The sequence below is a fragment of the Ammodytes marinus genome (genome assembly GCF_949987685.1).
Source record: "Ammodytes marinus genome assembly, chromosome: 16".
Classification (NCBI taxonomy): Eukaryota; Metazoa; Chordata; class Actinopteri; order Uranoscopiformes; family Ammodytidae; genus Ammodytes; species Ammodytes marinus.
Window position 1 is genome coordinate 15,105,779 of NC_137220.1, and position 18,340 is coordinate 15,124,118.

An 18,340-nucleotide genomic window follows, 5' to 3' on the forward strand; every position below is an offset into this window, starting at 1 on the left:
CTCAGTGACGCTTCAGTTTACAACATCTTTACTGTAACCAGCTAGAGGGGTCTTCTGGGGATGCTGAATGTGTGATCACTGGGCCACTTGTTTATTTTTAAGCAGCTTTACAAATATAGACCCTGGGCCTGACTGCCTGGCCTATGCAGCAGACACTACACCAGAGAGATCACTGAGATATGTACAGAAGTTGAGTGTCTTAATGTCACCGGTCACGAGTTTCCAAAACTATGCTCCCCATGACCCTTTGAAGATGTTATAAATAACTATCTTGCTCTTCTCTCACACTACTCATTGGGGGGGATACAAGAAAAACTTTCCCGTTGCCAATGACACCCCTCTTTTTGTATGGAGGAAATGATAATTCACCAACCACTGGAACTCCCTTTAAGCCTGTACTCAGCCAATGACATCTCTCTTCTACAGAAAACGCCCAGTTCTCTTCACGTTTGAGGCGGAGACAGAAAGGAGACCCAGGCCAATGCGAATAAAGCTCACGAATAATTTGACAGCAGAGCCTCCGCTCTCACCAACCAATCTTCTTCCTGCACCGACGGCTGGGCGCCCCGTTCCACCATATCCCTCTGACACATGACAGCGAACGCACCAGACCAATGTGAAAGCGCTGGCATTTGACCAAAGCCGCCGCCCCCTTTTTTTCCTCCGCTCTCCCTGTTTAATGGATTGATTGCTGCTGCTGCCAGCGTGTAGTTCATCTTTGTGAAGTTATAGGAAGAAAAAAACCTCGAAGGGTGAGTTGACATCTTTCTCTGATTTCCCACAATGACAATAATTTAATATTTCCTCGGCGTGGCCAGGCGCGCTCACCATTGACGCCGTGTCCTTGTAGGCTACGTTTCCGCACGCTCGCAGCTGGGTTGTTGCAGAACTGTAGGTGCCTGATGTCACGTTCGCTCTGCCGCTAGCTTTCTCTATAGGTCCATGGCCGCTAGTCGCTAAAAGAAAATACAGACGATACAAACAGCAACATGCATGTTTAGAGATCTGCGTCCTCCTAAATCCATTTTGGAACATTCAGGGGGAGGAGGGATGTTGTTTCCCAGACCTTTAATAGACTAGACATTCGTATTTTGTACAATTGTGTGACATGGACAAGGGCATGATGGTGATATTATGGTTGCATGTCAGCAATGTAGTGTCAGTTGTCAGTTTATACAGCACAGCACAGTAGGCCTACAGTAGGCTATGTGGATGGTAGGAAGGTATAGGCTATGTCTCTGTTAAGGTCTCCGTGTTTGTTTCTTATGGTTAGATCATTTTGGTAGTTGTGCTTCACTGTGTGTGGGCTACGTGCAGCGTGACACGACAATGCTGTTTTCTGATTCACTTTGCCGAAGGGGGAAGTTTCTCTGTGTTACGTTGAAACATTTCGTTATCAGCGTGATGTTTTGACAACACACTTTTGGAAGGCTGTCGCGCAGTGGCGATTTCAGGATATTCTGACTGGGGTGGCCAAGGTGGGCCACAGACCCAGAGTGGGGTGGCCATCGCAACCCTGAATGAATGGCATGTGATATGTTTTATAACCTTTGCAAAGGTGATTTATTATCCCAAATCCCACAAACATTATAGTATTAGTATTATGTTTGTCAGAAAACTAAACCCCTGTAGAGGGGTCTGGTGGGGCATATCCCCCCCCCCACCCCAGAAGATATTTTTTGTGTTTAACATGTAGTCGAAGCATTCTGGTGCATTCTGGTGAAGAGAAGAAAGGAAAATGTCAACATTTGACTGGACATTTACTAATGTTATGAGGGCTACTAACCAAATATCAGGTAACACTTATAGTATATATAATTGAAATAAGCCTACATACTCACAAAAAAGTAAAGAAAATATAATAATTTTTAAATTCAGATTTCAAAATCTGCCCTTATACGTGCATGGGTGGCACGCACAGTTATGCCGTTTTCAAGACCTATGCTGGCCTGAGACCAGTTCTTGTGTCCACAGTCCTACCATTACTGTAGTAGTTGGACATTGCAAAATGGTCCCACATCAGTGGATTAGCTGCCAGCATTGATTGATCAGTGTGTGTGTGTGTGTGTGTGTGATGAACATGGCCAACAACCAGATCAGAAAAAAAGGTAAGAAAGAAAAAAATAAATACATAGAATCTCTGAACTAGGCTATCTATCAGAACATTTAAAAAAAAAAAGATCTGGGGGGGTGGGGGCACAGGGGTGGCCAGTAAGATTTCAGGGCAGGCCGTTTTTTTAATGAGGCAGTGGGCATAAAATGAAAGGATTTAAAATGGGGTCATACAACTTATTATTTGGAAAACCCCTATTGGATACAAATCATAGCTCCACTCAGGGGTTTTACATGTCTTCAAAGATGTGTGTGTGTGGAGACGATTTTGAACTGTAAAGTGTTCTGATGTTAATATAAGGTGCATACAAATGTAAGGAAGTTTATTTGAGAAGATCTGTATCATCAGTTTGAACAATACTTTTTAATGACAATGGTGCTCTGTTTTGAATTGACCTTTGTCATGCTCAGACACTGATGGACTGACATCACTGATGAACTCAGTTCATTATCTCTTCTTGTGGGTCCCTTTTATCCACTGCTATCAGTATATGAGCACAGTCCCATGGGAATTTGAGATCAGTTCTTAGTGTAGTCAAGCACGCACGTATTGAATTTCCAGTGAGCAGTGTATTTAAAGAAAAACCCTAAAAGTTTGCACACTGGGTACATTTTTTGTTGTTTTTTTAAATGCTTCAACTACACACGCTGTTACAACATTTTGTGTGAGACTGTCAACAAGTGCCAAAGTGTGATGAACGGCTGGATCAAGTTTATACCTGATCCGTTCCCTTGTCTGTGTCTTCTTCCGCCATCGCATCCTCTCTCACGCCACACCCCCGTTTGTCCAGGAGGTTGCAATATATCTGCAAGCAGGAACTGAACAAGAGGCGTTTTTACGATGCATCAGTCATGAAAATATGTGATGTGCAAGACTGTACGTGTGTGTCATGTTGGTAGGACAAGTGCAAGTAGCCAGAAGAAGCTCTTTGATCATCGCAGATTGTATACATTGCAATAATAGTGACACATAAACACGTGTGTACACGCACGCACGCACGCACGCACGCACACACATGCTGAGTCCTTATAACTCACTACCACTTCAATGTTGTGTGCTTTGCAGGGATTCCCAAAAGACAAAGGTCAATTTACCGTAAAATGTTTAGGAACAATTTGGATGATCAGACTTCCCTTCAGGGGAAATTAGTTTTATGCTATAATTGCGAAGAAATTGAGAAAGGTTGTGTTTACGTCACAGTAATGTAATACTGTTGTGAAATAGGATGTGTGGTTCGTTGATGAGTGAGGACACCCAGGGGCCTATTGCATAAAACTAGGATAAGGGATTAACCTAGGATTTTTCGGTTATCCTGGCTTGCGTTAGCCATGATCCGGTTGCATAAAAGCGGAGGGACAGAAGTTACCATGGAGATTTATCCTTTACGTTTAACCTGGTTGGGACCAGGCTAAACGCAGAGGATAAACGTATTATGTTGCCTGATTGGCTCAGTAAGCTGTCACTCCGATCTGAAATCAAGGTGTTTAACAGTTATTCCATGATCTTCTGTGTATTGCTTTATTTTCATTAGCCTGTTTTAAGGTACCACAGAAAAGACTGCATTGTCATTTAGTTAAATAGTTCTTCTTTTTTATTTATTTAACCTGAACCATTTATAATTAACTTAATTATAATTAGATTAAGATGCAATGATATAAATTATAATAATTGATGTTCAATATTGCAGGCTATATTTATACAATTGATTATCGATGGCAGATGATGTTGCAAGTGTGGGTCAAATAAATTCACTTTGTACTTATCACTATATCGAGGTGCATCTATATTGATATTGAATACATTTTTCATTGATTCAATATCAATGAAAAATTCCTTTTTTCTGTAATTTAATTCAAAAAGTGAAACTTAAATATATTCTAGAAATTCATTACACATGGAGTGAAATTAATCTAGAATAAACATACTTTTCAGAAGGTCGACATTTCTGTATTATAAATCCTTTTTCTGATTGGTTGTATGTAACATTCTAATATTTTGAGATACTGGTTTTTTAATTCCATGAACAATCAATCAACCAAAAAAAGTCCTGACATATTTCACTTTGTGTAATAAATCTATGAAAGTTTCACTTTTTGAATGGACTTTTCATGATATTCAATTTTTTAGATGCACCTGCAGACTGCTCACTGTCAACTATTTTATCATAAAACAATGCAGGGACATCAAGAACAGTTGGCAGAGAATACATCTCCTGTATGAAATGAACTGCCCCCTCACTTACGGTTTAAACTAGCAAGGCATTGTGGGAAAATGGGCCGTCTTTTCCATTTTTCCATCAGTAAATCTGTGTTCGATCTTTGGGTCTACTTCTGAAAGCTGTGGGCTGGCACTTAACAGAATTACTTACACCTGGCTTGACAAAGCAGTCCCTTTACATCCTGGATTGGCGTTTATGCAACCGACTAATCCAAAGTGCCCAGGCTAGACTTTGTCAAGTCTGGCTTTATCAATCATCCTGGATGTCTTTATTCCACTTTTATGCAATAGGCCCCTGGTGGTAACACTTTAGTTTGATAGTCCACTGTTGACACTCAACAAGCCATCAGTAGATACGCAGTTGCATGTCAACAGTGAATGAGTTGACATTCAACAGATATGTAACATGTATTCAACTTACAGTTGTAAGGTGCTCCCATCTCAGCTGAGTGTGTTCTGTGCTTACCCAGTATGCCGCTGGCTCGCAGCCTGTCTGTCACGTCCCTGTCGGGGATGGAGGAGTGGGACGAGGAGTTTGATTTGGAGGACGCCGTCCTTTTTGAAATCGCGTGGGAGGTTGCCAACAAAGGTGTGTGTGTGTGTGTGTGTGTGTGTGTGTGTGTGTGTGTGTGTGTGTGTGTGTATTTGCATCTGAACGTACTTTGTTAAGACTTAGAGAATAAATGCTTATCATATATTATTTGCAGTCGTTATTGTCAGTGACATTCTAGTTGTCTAAGGATGCTTCACATCATATCTTTGTCTCTGTTTTGTGTGTGTTCTGTACTTGTGGCATGTTTGCTTGATGTGTGAAGTTGGAGGCATCTATACCGTAATCCAGACCAAAGCCCGGCTGACCTCGGAGGAATGGGGGGAGAACTATTTCCTGGTTGGCCCCTATGTGGAGAGCAACGTGCGCACGCAGGTGGAGCTGATCGAGCCCACCAACCCTGTGCTGAAGAGAACCATTGACAAGATGAACGCCAGTGGGTGTAAGGTACTACTGCACCACACGTGCACTACACAGCAACCACACAAGCCTCTCAGTTAACAGTTGTATGCTGCTCTACTCACAGACGTGCACAGTAGTTTGTACTACACAAAGTTTGACTGATTACAGAGTGAGTTTTTGTGAACGTGTACTACACTTTAAAACTCAGTTACAGATAATTCTTAGCCCCTCTTTTATGTCAGACACAGACTCCCTTCGCAGCATTCTGTCCTTGACCAAGTCTCTAAACCCCCCCATGACATTTACTCACAAAGGTTAGAGGTTGTATCAGTGTCTCTCTCCCTCTTTCTCTCTCTCTAAATACACTCCAGAAATAGGTGTGTGTGTGTATGTATGTATGTATGTGTGTGTATGTGCTATACTTTTAATGCTTTGTGTAAGTGCTGGGAGTGCTCTAAAGTTATGGGTCAAGGCTATTTTAGAGGAATAGTGCAGTTTTCTTTCAGCAAAGCACTTCTAGTTAACCATGAAATTTGTGACCTTTAAACTGCACACGAGCATACTCGCAGTCAGTTTGGCTAAACTATATCCCGTAATAGTACATTAAATAAGTCCTGCTTTCCAGTGTAGTTGTACATGAAGTCTGAAGTGACAAACTTCCTCAGGGTTAATCTTGGATTGTGTTGTTGGAATATGTATTTGTTAGTTTGATTTATACAATTTAAATAAAAAACCTTTTAGATTAGAGAATATACAGTAAGTTACAATAATAGAGAGAAGACATGCACTCCTCATGGGTGGTGGTGTGTGACATAACGAATAAAAGTAATATATGCCCTCTCTCACCCTTTTACCCGAGGTCTACTTTGGGCGGTGGCTTATAGAGGGCAGTCCCTATGTTATTCTGATTGATGTGGCGTTCACTGCCTGGTCCCTGGACACCTGGAAGAGCGAGTTGTGGGAGCTAACGGACATCGGTGTGCCGTGGTTTGACCGTGAGGCCAACGATGCCGTGCTTTTTGGCTTCCTGACTGCCTGGCTACTTGGAGAGGTTAGCAGCTCACAACAAAATAACTGACAAGGGACAACAAGTTGTTGTTTCTGTTGTTGTTAAAGCTACAGTGTGTAAATGTTTTATATAAACTATGTGTGTAGTTTAAATGAACCATGTTTTGTTAAATCTCCCAGTACGCAGCCCAGTCTGAGGAGCCTCCACACATCGTAGCCCATTTCCACGAGTGGCTGGCGGGTCTGGGACTGGTGTTGTGCAGATATCGACAGCTGCCCGTCGCAACCATCTTCACCACTCACGCCACACTGCTGGGACGATACTTGTGTGCTGGAAGCGTGGATTTCTATAACAAGCTTGCCGATGTAAGTGCATTTTATTATACTGAAATGATCACATTACAATATAAAATTCAAGATGGCATTTAAAGGTGAAGTTGGATTTGATACGCACGCACGCACGCACACACACACTCTCTCACACTCATGACTGTGTCGCTCTTCTGTTTGTGTCTCTTTCAGTTTAACGTGGACAAGGAAGCAGGCGACAGACAGATCTACCACCGCTACTGTTTGGAGCGCTCGGCCGCTCACTGTGCACATGTCTTCACCACTGTGTCACAGATCACAGCCATTGAGGCAGAGCACCTGCTCAAGAGGAAACCAGGTGTGTGGGGGTGAACTCATGCGTGAAATTCAGAAACTTCCTCAATCAATTCTCAGTTGTACCTGTCTGGGCAAACAGTTTTTTTTCTGCACGGGGTATATACTGTATTTCCCAGTGCTTTTTTACCGAATGTTACAATGTTGCTTCATTTGAATGAATGAAGGTCAGCTACGCAGTTAATGGGATGCTTAACTAATGTTGAATTGCTTTCTATGTCTCTCCACTAACTTAATCTCTCCCATCATTAACAGACATTATCACTCCCAACGGCCTCAACGTGAAGAAGTTTTCAGCAGTGCACGAGTTTCAAAACCTCCACGCTCAAAGCAAGAACCGCATTCAGGAGTTTGTCAGGGGACACTTCTATGGGTAACACAGGGTCCCTTTAACACTCATAACTGGAGTTTTTTTTTTGCTAGTGACTTGCTTCAAATTCATTCTGGCTGCCTGGAAAGAACAATACATATCTATTTATAAAGTATAAAGTACTTTTGACGCTTTTATAGTGAAACATTCTCATAAAAGAATGTACACATTCTACCCTGGTTGAACTCTTGTGACAGATTTTGTTTTGTTTTGTTTTGTGTTTTGTGTTTTTTTTTTACCGTCAGGCACCTTGACTTCAACCTGGACAAGTGTTTGTTTCTCTTCATCGCTGGAAGGTACGAGTTCTCCAACAAAGGAGCCGACATCTTCTTGGAAGCTTTAGCCAGACTCAACTATCTATTGAGAGTAAGTGTGTGTGTATGTGTTCTGATTTAAATCACTCTCAGGGACATAGACTTTAGACTGTTAAATGGGGACGGCTTTTGCATTTGGGGAGAAAAGCTCACAAAAGGTGTCCCCGATTGGTAAATAGCTGATCTTTGGGACAGTGGTTAAGTTTAGGGTAAGCGGGTTACATTTGGGTTTAGGCAAGTACTTTTTACACGGAATGAGTTCCTTTTGTTAGCTGAAAGCACCTGGTCACTGATTGGCTGCAGTTGAAGTCAACAACAAAGATTCTGATCAGTCAAGGTTTCGCTACGATTTGAGGTAAAGGCGGATGGCAGTACAGACTTTTAAATGCCAAACTGGTAAGTGATAATGTTATCAATGTATGAAGATAAATATGAAGATTTTAAAATCTGAGTTTGTTTACTAGCTAGCTAGCTACCATCTTGCTACCTACATTCCACAATTTTGTAGGGAAGAACCTATTTCCCATGCGATGGGTGAGATGATTAACAAATAGTTAGACTTAAAGCTCCCATATTGTGCAAATGCACTTTTCCGATGTTTTTGAACATAATTATGGTGTGCCTACAGACTGCCAAAGTATCAAAAAAAAGAAAGCTCTCTCCTTTTCTCACTCTCCCCTTTTCTGAAACCCTCCACCTCTCCACCCAATATACTCCAGTCAGAATTCTCCCCGTTTCTGACGTCAAAAACTGGAAAGCCAGAAGCTTCCACTGTGCAGTCCACCCCCCTATTTCTTATTGGTCCACGGCCCCAAGATCCTCTCGAAAAATATTCCTTCACCCCCATGTTGTTTGCTTGTTGCTAAGCGACAAGATGCCTGTAGTACGGCAAAACATGATGAATGTTGCATAATCCACTAATTTATCTTAACCACAGCAGCCTCGTTTTTAATAACACAACGGATAGGAAGCTACTTGTGCTTTTTTTCAAACAGTGAAACTGAAATAAATGTTTTTATTGGTATTTTTGCCTGACTGGTGTATGGCTATTAGCTTTGGGACAAGCATTCAGCTTTTGCTCATAAAAACATATTTCTATTCCCCACACCAGTCTGGAAATGCCTCGTTTTTAACAGGACAAAGGATTGGAAGGTATACTGAAGAAGTCTGACTTTGAAGATATTTTTTTCACTGATTTTAGTGGTATTGTTAGCAGCTAGCTCCCAAGCTAGCTTCGCAGTAGCCACCATCTTTTGCAGCATTTTTATTGTGAACATGCCGTTTCCATTAGTGTGTGGCTGTCAGTGCATCTGTATGAACATAGTCTTTCATGTAGACAAGGATAGGTCATGTCAAACTGTTCAAAGTGCGTTACTAGCACTAGACTTGGTTCTTCTCATGGGTAGGCTAAACCTAACTGTGCTAACAGGCTATACGTCATCATTGTTTACAAACGGACAGGGGAGGGGGCGAGGCGTATCTGGCTTTGCTTCCGGACAGGGGGCGGGGGGAGCTCAAAGATTGTATATTTACGAGGAGAGCTGCAGCTCTTTTTAAAAAATAGGCCATTGTGAGATTAGCTGAACATCAGCATAGTACAATAAATTATCTGAAAGTTTTTTTCAGCAAACAATTGAAGAAAAACGTATTAGGGACCACTAAGACCATATAATATGGTGTATAATAGAACCGAAAAGTGTATAATATGGGAGCTTCAAGGCAAGGCAAGTTTATTTATATAGCACAATTCAGACACAAGGCCATTCAAAGTGCTTTACAGGGGCAAGATTAAAATACACAATACACATTAGAAAAGCAAATGACTAAAACATTTAAAAGCGAATGAATAACATTTAAATAAAATAAAAATTACAGGTTAAAATGGAAACAGAAAAGTCTTCAGACTTGATTTAAAAGAGCTGAGAGTGAGAGGCACCTATTTGCAGACCCATGGGGAAGCGGAGCTCCACCGGAACACAAAATGTATTCTTCGTTTTGTTTTACTGGCGGCGATCATACAGCGTTTCTTCTTTTTGTTTTACTGGCGGCGTTCACCTAGCGGTGAATAATAACAAGACAGTTTCCACCGGTTATGGTGCTAGTAGACAGTAAAATAAGTCAGTTTGTTAAGGGTCCAAAGTGGCCAGGACGGTGGTACAAAGTAGATGTTGAGGTAGAAGATGAATGAAGAGCAACAAAGCTTTGTGTACATCTTCCGAAATCCGTCTCTTTAATTCACAATTATCACAAGTAGGTCAATCGCATACAAATATAAACTCTTATAAATAAAACACAAAAAGTGCCACCACATTAAAATAAAAACCTAATTTTAAAAAGTGGGGAGTGAAAGACATTAACGTCTGACACATAAGGTGTCAGTTTCCATTCTAGATCCTGTTTGATTTATTACCAGATCCCTTGTCCTCTAGTGATCACAGTTTTAATTATTATATAATTTCTATTTTCATATTAGGCTATTTAACGAGGCTCGTCTGTGACTTTGTGATCATGCAAGTGAACAGTAACGATCACGTGCAGCCGCAGAATTACATTTCAACCTGACATAAATAGCCTATGTTCAGTGGCACAGACGTTAAAAAACTCCTGTTAATAAACAAATAAAGAGATACATACAATACAATAGGTTTGTAGAGCATGTTCACGATGTGTAAGGTGGCCGCATATGAACGGCACGAGGGCTGAGAACTACGCTACTGATCAGATAAATGATCGATCAAACGTAAACTCATCAGGAAATGAAAAAAACATCCGGATGGAGATTTCTATGGAGTGATTTTGCTTTAAACTGTACAGGGTCGCGTTGTGGCAGTGACACTCTTTCTTCAGTCGGAGCTGCAGCGTAAAGTGAAAACAATCTCAGAGTAGGTTACAATTCTGACCAATGAAATGAGTTTGGGGCGTGGCCCCATCGTGTTTCCGGTGGAGGTCTGTTTCTCCATGGGTCTGCAAATAGGTACTCTTGCTGAGAGTTGCAGCAGACCTCAAGTTCTCTGGGAGTTTGTTCCAGAGATTTGCTGCATAAAAACTAAAAGCTGCTCCTCCTTGTTTAGTCCCAACTCTGGGGACTGTAAGCAGACCTGTCCCAGACGACCTAAGGGCTCTGGGCGGCTCATAACGAATCAGCAGATCAGTAATATGTTTTGGCCCCAGACCATTTAGGGCTTTATAAACCAACATCAATATTTTGAAATCAATTACTTGAGTGATAGGAAGCCAGTGTAAAGACCTCAGAACTGGGGTGATGTGATCCAATGTTTTGGTACTGGTGAGTACTCGAGCAGCAGCGTTCTGAATTAGCTGAAGCTGTCTGATAGATTTTTTTGGAAGACCTGCAAGGACACTGTTACAGTAGTCAAGTCTACTAAAGATAAATGAATGGACAAGTTTTTCTAAATCTTGCTGAGACATAAGCCCTTTAATTCTTGATATGTTTTTAAGGTGGTAATAGGTTGACTTATTAATTGATTTAATTGTTGGCTTGGTGTGTGGTTTCTAGCATAACAGATTTAAGCTCTGCACTGACTTTTAATTGTTCATCTTTGGCACCAAATTACTTCAGTTTTGTCGTTGTTTAATTTAAGAAAATGTTGGTACATCCAATCATTGATTTGTTCAATGCACTTACTTAGTGTTTGAATTGGACTATAGTCACCTGGTGATATGGTTATGTAAATTTGTGTGTCGTCTGCATAATTATGGTAGCATAATTAATTCCCATTCATAATCTGAGCCAGTGGGAGCATGTAGATGTTAAACAGAAGAGGCCCAAGAATGGAACCTTGGGGAACCCCGCATTCAATATTTGTTCGCTCGGATGTGAAATTGCCTATTGACACATAGTATTCTCTGTCCTTTAAGTAGGATTCAAACCAGCTTAGCACATTTCCAGAAAGTCCAACCCAGTTTGCAAGGCGATCTAGTAATATGTTGTGGTCAACTGTGTCGAAAGCAGCACTGAGATCAAGTAAAACTAAGACAGAACTTTTGCCACTGTCTGTGTTTAAGTGGATGTCATTGAGGACTTTAACCAGAGTGGTCTCAGTGCTGTGGTGTTGTCGAAAACCTGACTGGAAGACATCAAAGCAGTTGTTCATTGCTAAGTAGTTATTTAGCTGTTGATAAACAACTTTTTCAATTATTTTGCTTAGAAATGGAAGGTTAGATATGGGCCTATAATTGTTCATGAGTGATGTATCTAAATTGTTCTTTTTTAGGAGTGGCTTAATGGCTGCTGTTTTCAGGGCATGTGGAAATACACCGGTGCGAAGGGACATGTTTACAATTTGTAGAACATCTGAGGCCATACAGCTAAAAACGGTTTTAAAGAAGCCTGTGGGCAGAATGTCAAGGCATTAACTTAGGTTAATCTTCAATGTTACTCTTTTTTCTTGCCGTTGTAGGGAGGTCTGTTCTAGATGCTACAAATATTCACTTTTTATTTCAATTCCATCTGGAATGACTCACAAGTTTGCTGCTTATGATTTGATGAAATGTTATAACAGATTTATTATTGACATATCTGTAGTGTTACAGCATTCGTTTTTTTAATGTGTGAAGCAACATTTGATTCATTGCCGGTGTAATTTGTGATATTTGATGCATAGGAATGAAGGTCTTGTTAAATTACTTAAGAAGTAGAAGTTATTTATTATTGAATTAATACATGAATTGATGTGTGAAATCTAATTATTAATGTTTGAAAATGTCCTAACGTGCCATTCTGATGCACAGGACTTCTGCGGGTAAAGCTGTGACTCAGTTCCCTTACACACCAGGGAATGAGAAACTAAGTTGGAATGTTTTCCTCTTTCACACACTGGCAAGATGTTACATGTGGGTGGCTTAGGTGTAGTACTGGGCTGTTATCTGGAATAGGTTTTTATTTGGGTGCTCTATTGAATCCACACTGTGGTGCGAACCAAAGCTGGTGGAATGTTTTAGATTACTTGGTGAGTAAGGAAAAAGATAACTATTGTCCACCATTATTATTGTTATTTTTTTTATATGGATTATATAAGAAATGTATTGTTGGTTGTGTATATATGTATGGGAATGCATATTGATCTTATCTACAAGTTAATTGTATATATTTTATGTAAATTATCTTTTCATAAAACATTTAACAAATAACTGTGAAATTGTATAAAACAAAATTGTAATAGAAATTTGTATTGAAAGGCATTGTGATCTCACATTTGTTTTTCCTCAAAAGGCAACATTTAGATATTGATTAACTAGATGCAAAACTTCTAAAATATAATTTATTTACAAGATCAGGAGATTTTTCATATTTCTGTAATAGAATATAAGCTAATCGGTTGCATTAACCAACTTAACTCCTTTGTACAAATAAAACACTTCTCAGGAGGAGGGGAAACATGGCTAAACTCTAGGGGTGGACGAAAAATAGCAGCAATTTACAGTGGACATCTAGAACAAAGTCCTATTTACTGATAAATCCAGGTCAGAGATTTATGGCTGTAACAGGAGGGAGTATGTGAGGAAGTGAGAGAGAGAATGTTACCTAACATTTTAACCGCAGTTAAACAAATATGGTGGAGCGGATATACAGATGTGTGTTGTTTTGTCTACTCTGGAGTTGGACACCTGCACAAATGTTAAATAACATAATATTGACTATAGTGTTCATTGCATAGATTCACACGGCATCCAATAATCCTGGTTTGTGCGCGTCGCCATTTTGTGAGATTTTTACTCCGCCTCACGTCGGGGGGAGGGAGACAGCTGACGTATACCTCCGAGGCAAAGTGAGGGACAACGAGTGGAGAGCTGTCACTCAAGAGATCGCTCCAATACATTTTAACCTCCGATAAAATAAAAACTAGCGTGGTCCAAAAAAATTCACGCCCCTCAGTGTTGTCATAGAGATATGACCTAAACATACAGACTAAAATGGTTTTGTGGACCAGGCTGTAAATAGGTTTAATAAGACTTTGAAAACAGCCTGTCTAACAAGTGAGTCAAAGAAAAACTGCTCGGTCTTGGTTCCACCCCCCAGTGGCATTTCCGGGTTACTACAGTTGTGGTCACTTCCTTATTGGATGCTGGTAAAAATCGCTGAGGTTGGGGCTTGGTTCATAGACATTTGGACACCCCGATGTATTGTACGACTGTTTATAACTACTCTTGAGATACCGTTTATATCTAGTTTATATACAACATCAGACTTTTTAGACCAAAATATCTCCATATCCCACTCTCAATTTGTTAGGTGGTGCAGGTGCTTCTGAAATCTTTCCAGTTCTCTGTACAATGACGTCTGCACAAAATTAGAAAGTGGTCCGCTATCTCTGCCACACACACACACACACACACACACACCACTAGTGCGTCATCATCACAACAGACTCCATTAGCAGATCGAAAACTCCATCAATTATTTATTATTTCCAAAATGCTGGTATTGTGCCTTTCTTAAAACTGCAGTAATGGGTTAATTTTTCAGAATTGGAATGTTGTGCAATAAGGTTAATGTCCCGTTCAACCTGTTTTGTCCTCATGGCTATTAGTTTGCTACGTTTCTCTGTTTGTGTCTGTGTTATGTCCAGAGAAACAGTTGTGGTCCTCATAACCAAGTGTTTATCTGTGCGTTTGTGAGTATGACTAATCTCCAGCTAAATGATGGGTTGTGTAAGAAACCTACTGCCGCCAAGACCCCCACAGTCCTTTACATTGTCAGTTCTGAGTCCAGACTAGAATTTAATTCGTAACGGTGAGACATTTCCTTAGATCACAAGGAAAAGTTTAATATTCCATATACGTATGTCTTTCTATGGCAAAGGGAAAGATAGGTCCCCATAAACCGTGTGTGTGCGTGCGTGCGTGCGTGTGTGTGTGCAGGAGGGAGATAAACCTAGCTGTACAATTTTAACCCCATATTCATTTTTCATCTGCCTGTTGCAGGTCAATCACAGTGACATCACTGTCGTTGCATTCTTCATCATGCCAGCTCGGACAAACAACTTCAATGTGGAGACCTTGAAGGGCCAAGCAGTCAGGAAACAGCTCTGGTAAGATTTCTCATTATCTTGAACGACCATTGAGAGGATGTATCTAAGTAAAAAGTTACATTGTGACAGCCAGAGTGCGAGACATTTTGAATGGTTTTTCCCATCAGGTGACTTGACTCAATTTAACTTCAATACATGTTTTTTTTTATTCCTTCTTTACCCTGACAGGGACACTGCTCAGACTGTGAAGGAACGCTTTGGGAAGAAACTTTATGAGTCACTTTTAGTGTAAGTTGACCCATTCAGTCTACAAAATGTAAAATGACCTGTCATATCTTCATCCATCTTTGGACTGTAAGAAGCTTAGAAATTAATTTCTTGTATGAAAGTTGCTATACAAATACAAATTACTGTTAAGAGACATCCCACATTATAAAGAAATATACAGTATAATGGATACTGATTTCCATATCACTATTCTAAAAACAAGCATGTTGAGTTTATTGGTGCCTATAAATATTAAACTGTTGTTTTGGGGGAATTACTGAGAAACCCAAATATAAATTTTCCAAAAAAAAACAGTCCAAGCTGATCAAGGCTTTTAGTCCTAAAGACTAAAACAAGCTTTTTTCATCAGTGGGCAGCTGCCAGATGTGACGACGATAATTGACAAAGAGGATTTCACCATAATGAAGCGTGCCATCTTTGCGACTCAGAGACAATGCCAGCCTCCAATCTGCACCCATAACATGTTGGAGGACAGCAGCGACCCCATCCTTAACTGTGTCCGCCGTATCGGCCTTTTCAACAGCTCTGCTGACCGTGTCAAGGTACAGTAATTCAGTAGTCCATAAACGGCCTTAGCCACAAAATAATTACCACCCTGGCCGCCATGAAGATAACACCAGTTCCTAAACATAACTGCTCTATGATACTGAATGGCTTCTCCGTCTTTTAGATTATCTTCCATCCAGAGTTCCTTTCGTCCACCTCTCCTCTACTTCCAATGGATTATGAGGAGTTTGTGAGAGGCTGCCACCTCGGCGTCTTCCCCTCTTACTACGAACCGTGGGGCTACACACCAGGTACGCTGACAAAGATGCATTGAAGTGTGCAGATTCAGATATTTTGTATAACGTGAAAATATTAATCAGGCCTCACTGTTTCTGTCACCGTCAGCTGAGTGCACAGTCATGGGCATTCCGTCGATCTCAACCAACCTGTCGGGCTTCGGCTGTTTCATGGAGGAGCACATAGCGGACCCCTCGGCATATGGTGCCTTTCTCATACTTTATCTGTGAACGATCCAAGTTTGTCTTTAAAAAAATGATACACATGCAGGCTACACTCTGTGCCAGTAGTCTGTATAGACAATGATCTGTCTCAATTTTTAGCTTTTGCTAAAGTGACGTCCATCTGTCTCACTGCAGCGTCTGTTTTTATCAGACTGCTGCAGAGACTACGGAGACATTAGACACTGTTCAAGTCTTTTAAGATTTTTATTCACCTTAATTTGACAGTTGAAGAGGGACAGAGTTGAAATGGAGTGCATGTACTTTTTCTTTTTTACAGGTATTTACATCCTGGACAGGCGGTTCCGGGGGGTGGACGAGTCGTGCAACCAGCTCACTTCCTTCCTGTTTCAGTTCTGCAAGCAAAGCCGGCGCCAGCGGATCATCCAGAGGAACCGCACTGAGCGTCTGAGTGAACTCTTGGACTGGAGATACCTCGGCAGAGTAAGTTTAGCGAAAATTACTAAATTGTGTTCCAGTGACAACTTCAAGATGAATTAACGTTGTTTCCTGTGTCCCGCACTAGTATTATATAGCTGCCCGTCATATGGCCCTGGCTAAAGCCTTCCCAGACACCTACATGTACGAACTTCATGAGCCCACCTCGGTAAGTTTAGTGTGTGTGTGTGTGTGTGTGTGTGTGTGTAAAAAAATTAGGTGTTAATACACAGCCAATGGTATGTAAACGAAGGCGGCCCACCGTAGCTAGCCACATGTCCGTTTACAGAGCTTAGGCTGTGTATTATTAACAATGGGTTTTCTTTCAGCGCACACACAGTATGTACACGTATCTGCTGATCATGAGGAGATATTCTCTGATTTTGACAAAAAAATATTTTACAACAAGCATGCTCCAGAATTGCTGACTCCACCTTTAATGGTTATCCAATGTGTTTCTTTAATGACGCCTCTTGGTTCTTGTCCGTAGACTACGGGATTCCGTTACCCCCGTCCTGCCTCTGTGCCACCGTCTCCAGCTCTGTCCCGCCTGTCCTCCCCCCGCCACAGCGAGGCCGAGGACAACGATGAAGAGGAACGCTACGACGAGGATCTGGAGGCAGAGAAGGACCGGGTGAACATCCGCCAGCCCTACTCTCTACCATCCAAAAACAAGTTGTATTCCGCCGTGCACGGGGCCTACGGAAAAGGCAATGGTGTCCCGGGTGATGAAAACTGAAGACACGCGCACAAATACACTCGCACATACAGTACTGTACATGTTAAACCTCCCTAGTGAAACTTTATCCGTGCAATCGTTAAGGTGATCCATGCACTCACAAACTTTATTAACAAGTGCACTTGTTGGGTGTGCGAGTGATAAAAAATATATGATCCTCTTTGTTATGAAAAAAAACCTGTGGCTGTCAGTGTCTTCCCAACCTGTGCATACCTCAGAATTTTTTAAAGTATCCGTTACTTTGACATGTTTTGGTGTTGTTTCAGTTACACCAGCAGTGCAAGTGGTTTACTTTGAGTTGTACATGCAGCAGCTTGAAAGGGCTAAACAGACAGATCAACACAGAAAACAAATCAAGATTGCTGGATTTTGTAGTGTACTAACACTGGATAATGTACATTAGGTCTAAAGCATTAAAACAAGTTATAATAATAATAATGAGTCTTTGGAGGGTTTTTATACCTGTTTCATGTGGGTCAGAGCAAGAGAACAGCATAGCCCTCCTTTTGTAACACATTGTCCTTTTTACACATACATAGTAGCAGGATAAGATCGGAAAAAGATGCCCATGTAAAAACAGCGTCATTTGTGCTGTGAGTACCCACAAAAAGCACCTTTTTCTTTTTACTTGTGTGTGGCTCAAAAAGTGTGGCAAAGTCGACCGTGTAGCATTGTTTTTCTTCTTACTTTCAACTGCCTTGTTTACTACAAATCTTCCCAGGATGGAAACAAAATGTGGAACACACAAGTGCACTGCAAGCACTGGCAATACAAAATAAGCTGAAAATGCTGTTAGTTTCTCTCATTTTGATAACAGTGTTATGTCTGTGTTTTCATTTTCTTTCTGCGCCTTATTATGTCATCGTCTTTCAGTGACAGTCCCCACGGATAACCTCACACTCCTCTGTATGTGTGCTTGTGTGATAAGATGGATATACCTTGGTTTCCCTGGTTTGGGCAACTACTCATTTGTGAGTGTACACCTTGACTGTTATGGAAGAAAGAAATTGGTTTTAACCAGGTGACTTAACACTCCCTGTTAGAGTTGTATCATTTGTAACAATCTTGCACCAGTTTAACTCATAATAAAGATTAATATATGCATACAGATGGCAACTGGCTTTTCTTTTCTTTCTATGCATGCAGTTTATTGTAGCACACATATCCAACAAATATCTTTGTTTTTTTTAAGTTCTCAGTAACATACTGATCCAGTAACCACCATCCACACAACTCTGCTCC

The 18,340-nt window shown here is 40.9% G+C and overlaps 1 protein-coding gene across 1 annotated transcript; it reads left to right on the top strand.

Annotated features, from left to right (window-relative positions):
- The first annotated feature begins 533 nt into the window (after positions 1 to 533).
- Positions 534 to 18,206, top strand: gys1 (glycogen synthase 1 (muscle)). Its single transcript, XM_080043268.1, has 16 exons — positions 534 to 752; positions 4,801 to 4,919; positions 5,146 to 5,327; positions 6,142 to 6,333; positions 6,471 to 6,656; positions 6,813 to 6,957; positions 7,209 to 7,326; positions 7,569 to 7,689; positions 14,583 to 14,689; positions 14,858 to 14,917; positions 15,267 to 15,459; positions 15,588 to 15,714; positions 15,809 to 15,904; positions 16,202 to 16,365; positions 16,448 to 16,528; positions 16,850 to 18,206. The coding sequence occupies exons 2-16, from the start codon at positions 4,802 to 4,804 to the stop codon at positions 17,096 to 17,098; spliced, it is 2,139 nt and encodes a 712-aa protein (XP_079899394.1). The 5' UTR covers positions 534 to 752; position 4,801; the 3' UTR covers positions 17,099 to 18,206.
- The last annotated feature ends 134 nt before the right edge of the window (positions 18,207 to 18,340 follow it).

What these genes read in the sequence shown, in the direction of transcription:
- gys1 (XM_080043268.1), top strand. Translation starts at nt 4,802, where the DNA reads ATGCCGCTGGCTCGCAGCCTGTCTGTCACGTCCCTGTCGGGGATGGAG. An exon ending in AGCGGACCCCTCGGCATATG is followed by an intron (nt 15,905 to 16,201) that starts GTGCCTTTCTCA and finishes TCTTTTTTACAG; the next exon opens with GTATTTACATCCTGGACAGG. An exon ending in AACTTCATGAGCCCACCTCG is followed by an intron (nt 16,529 to 16,849) that starts GTAAGTTTAGTG and finishes TCTTGTCCGTAG; the next exon opens with ACTACGGGATTCCGTTACCC.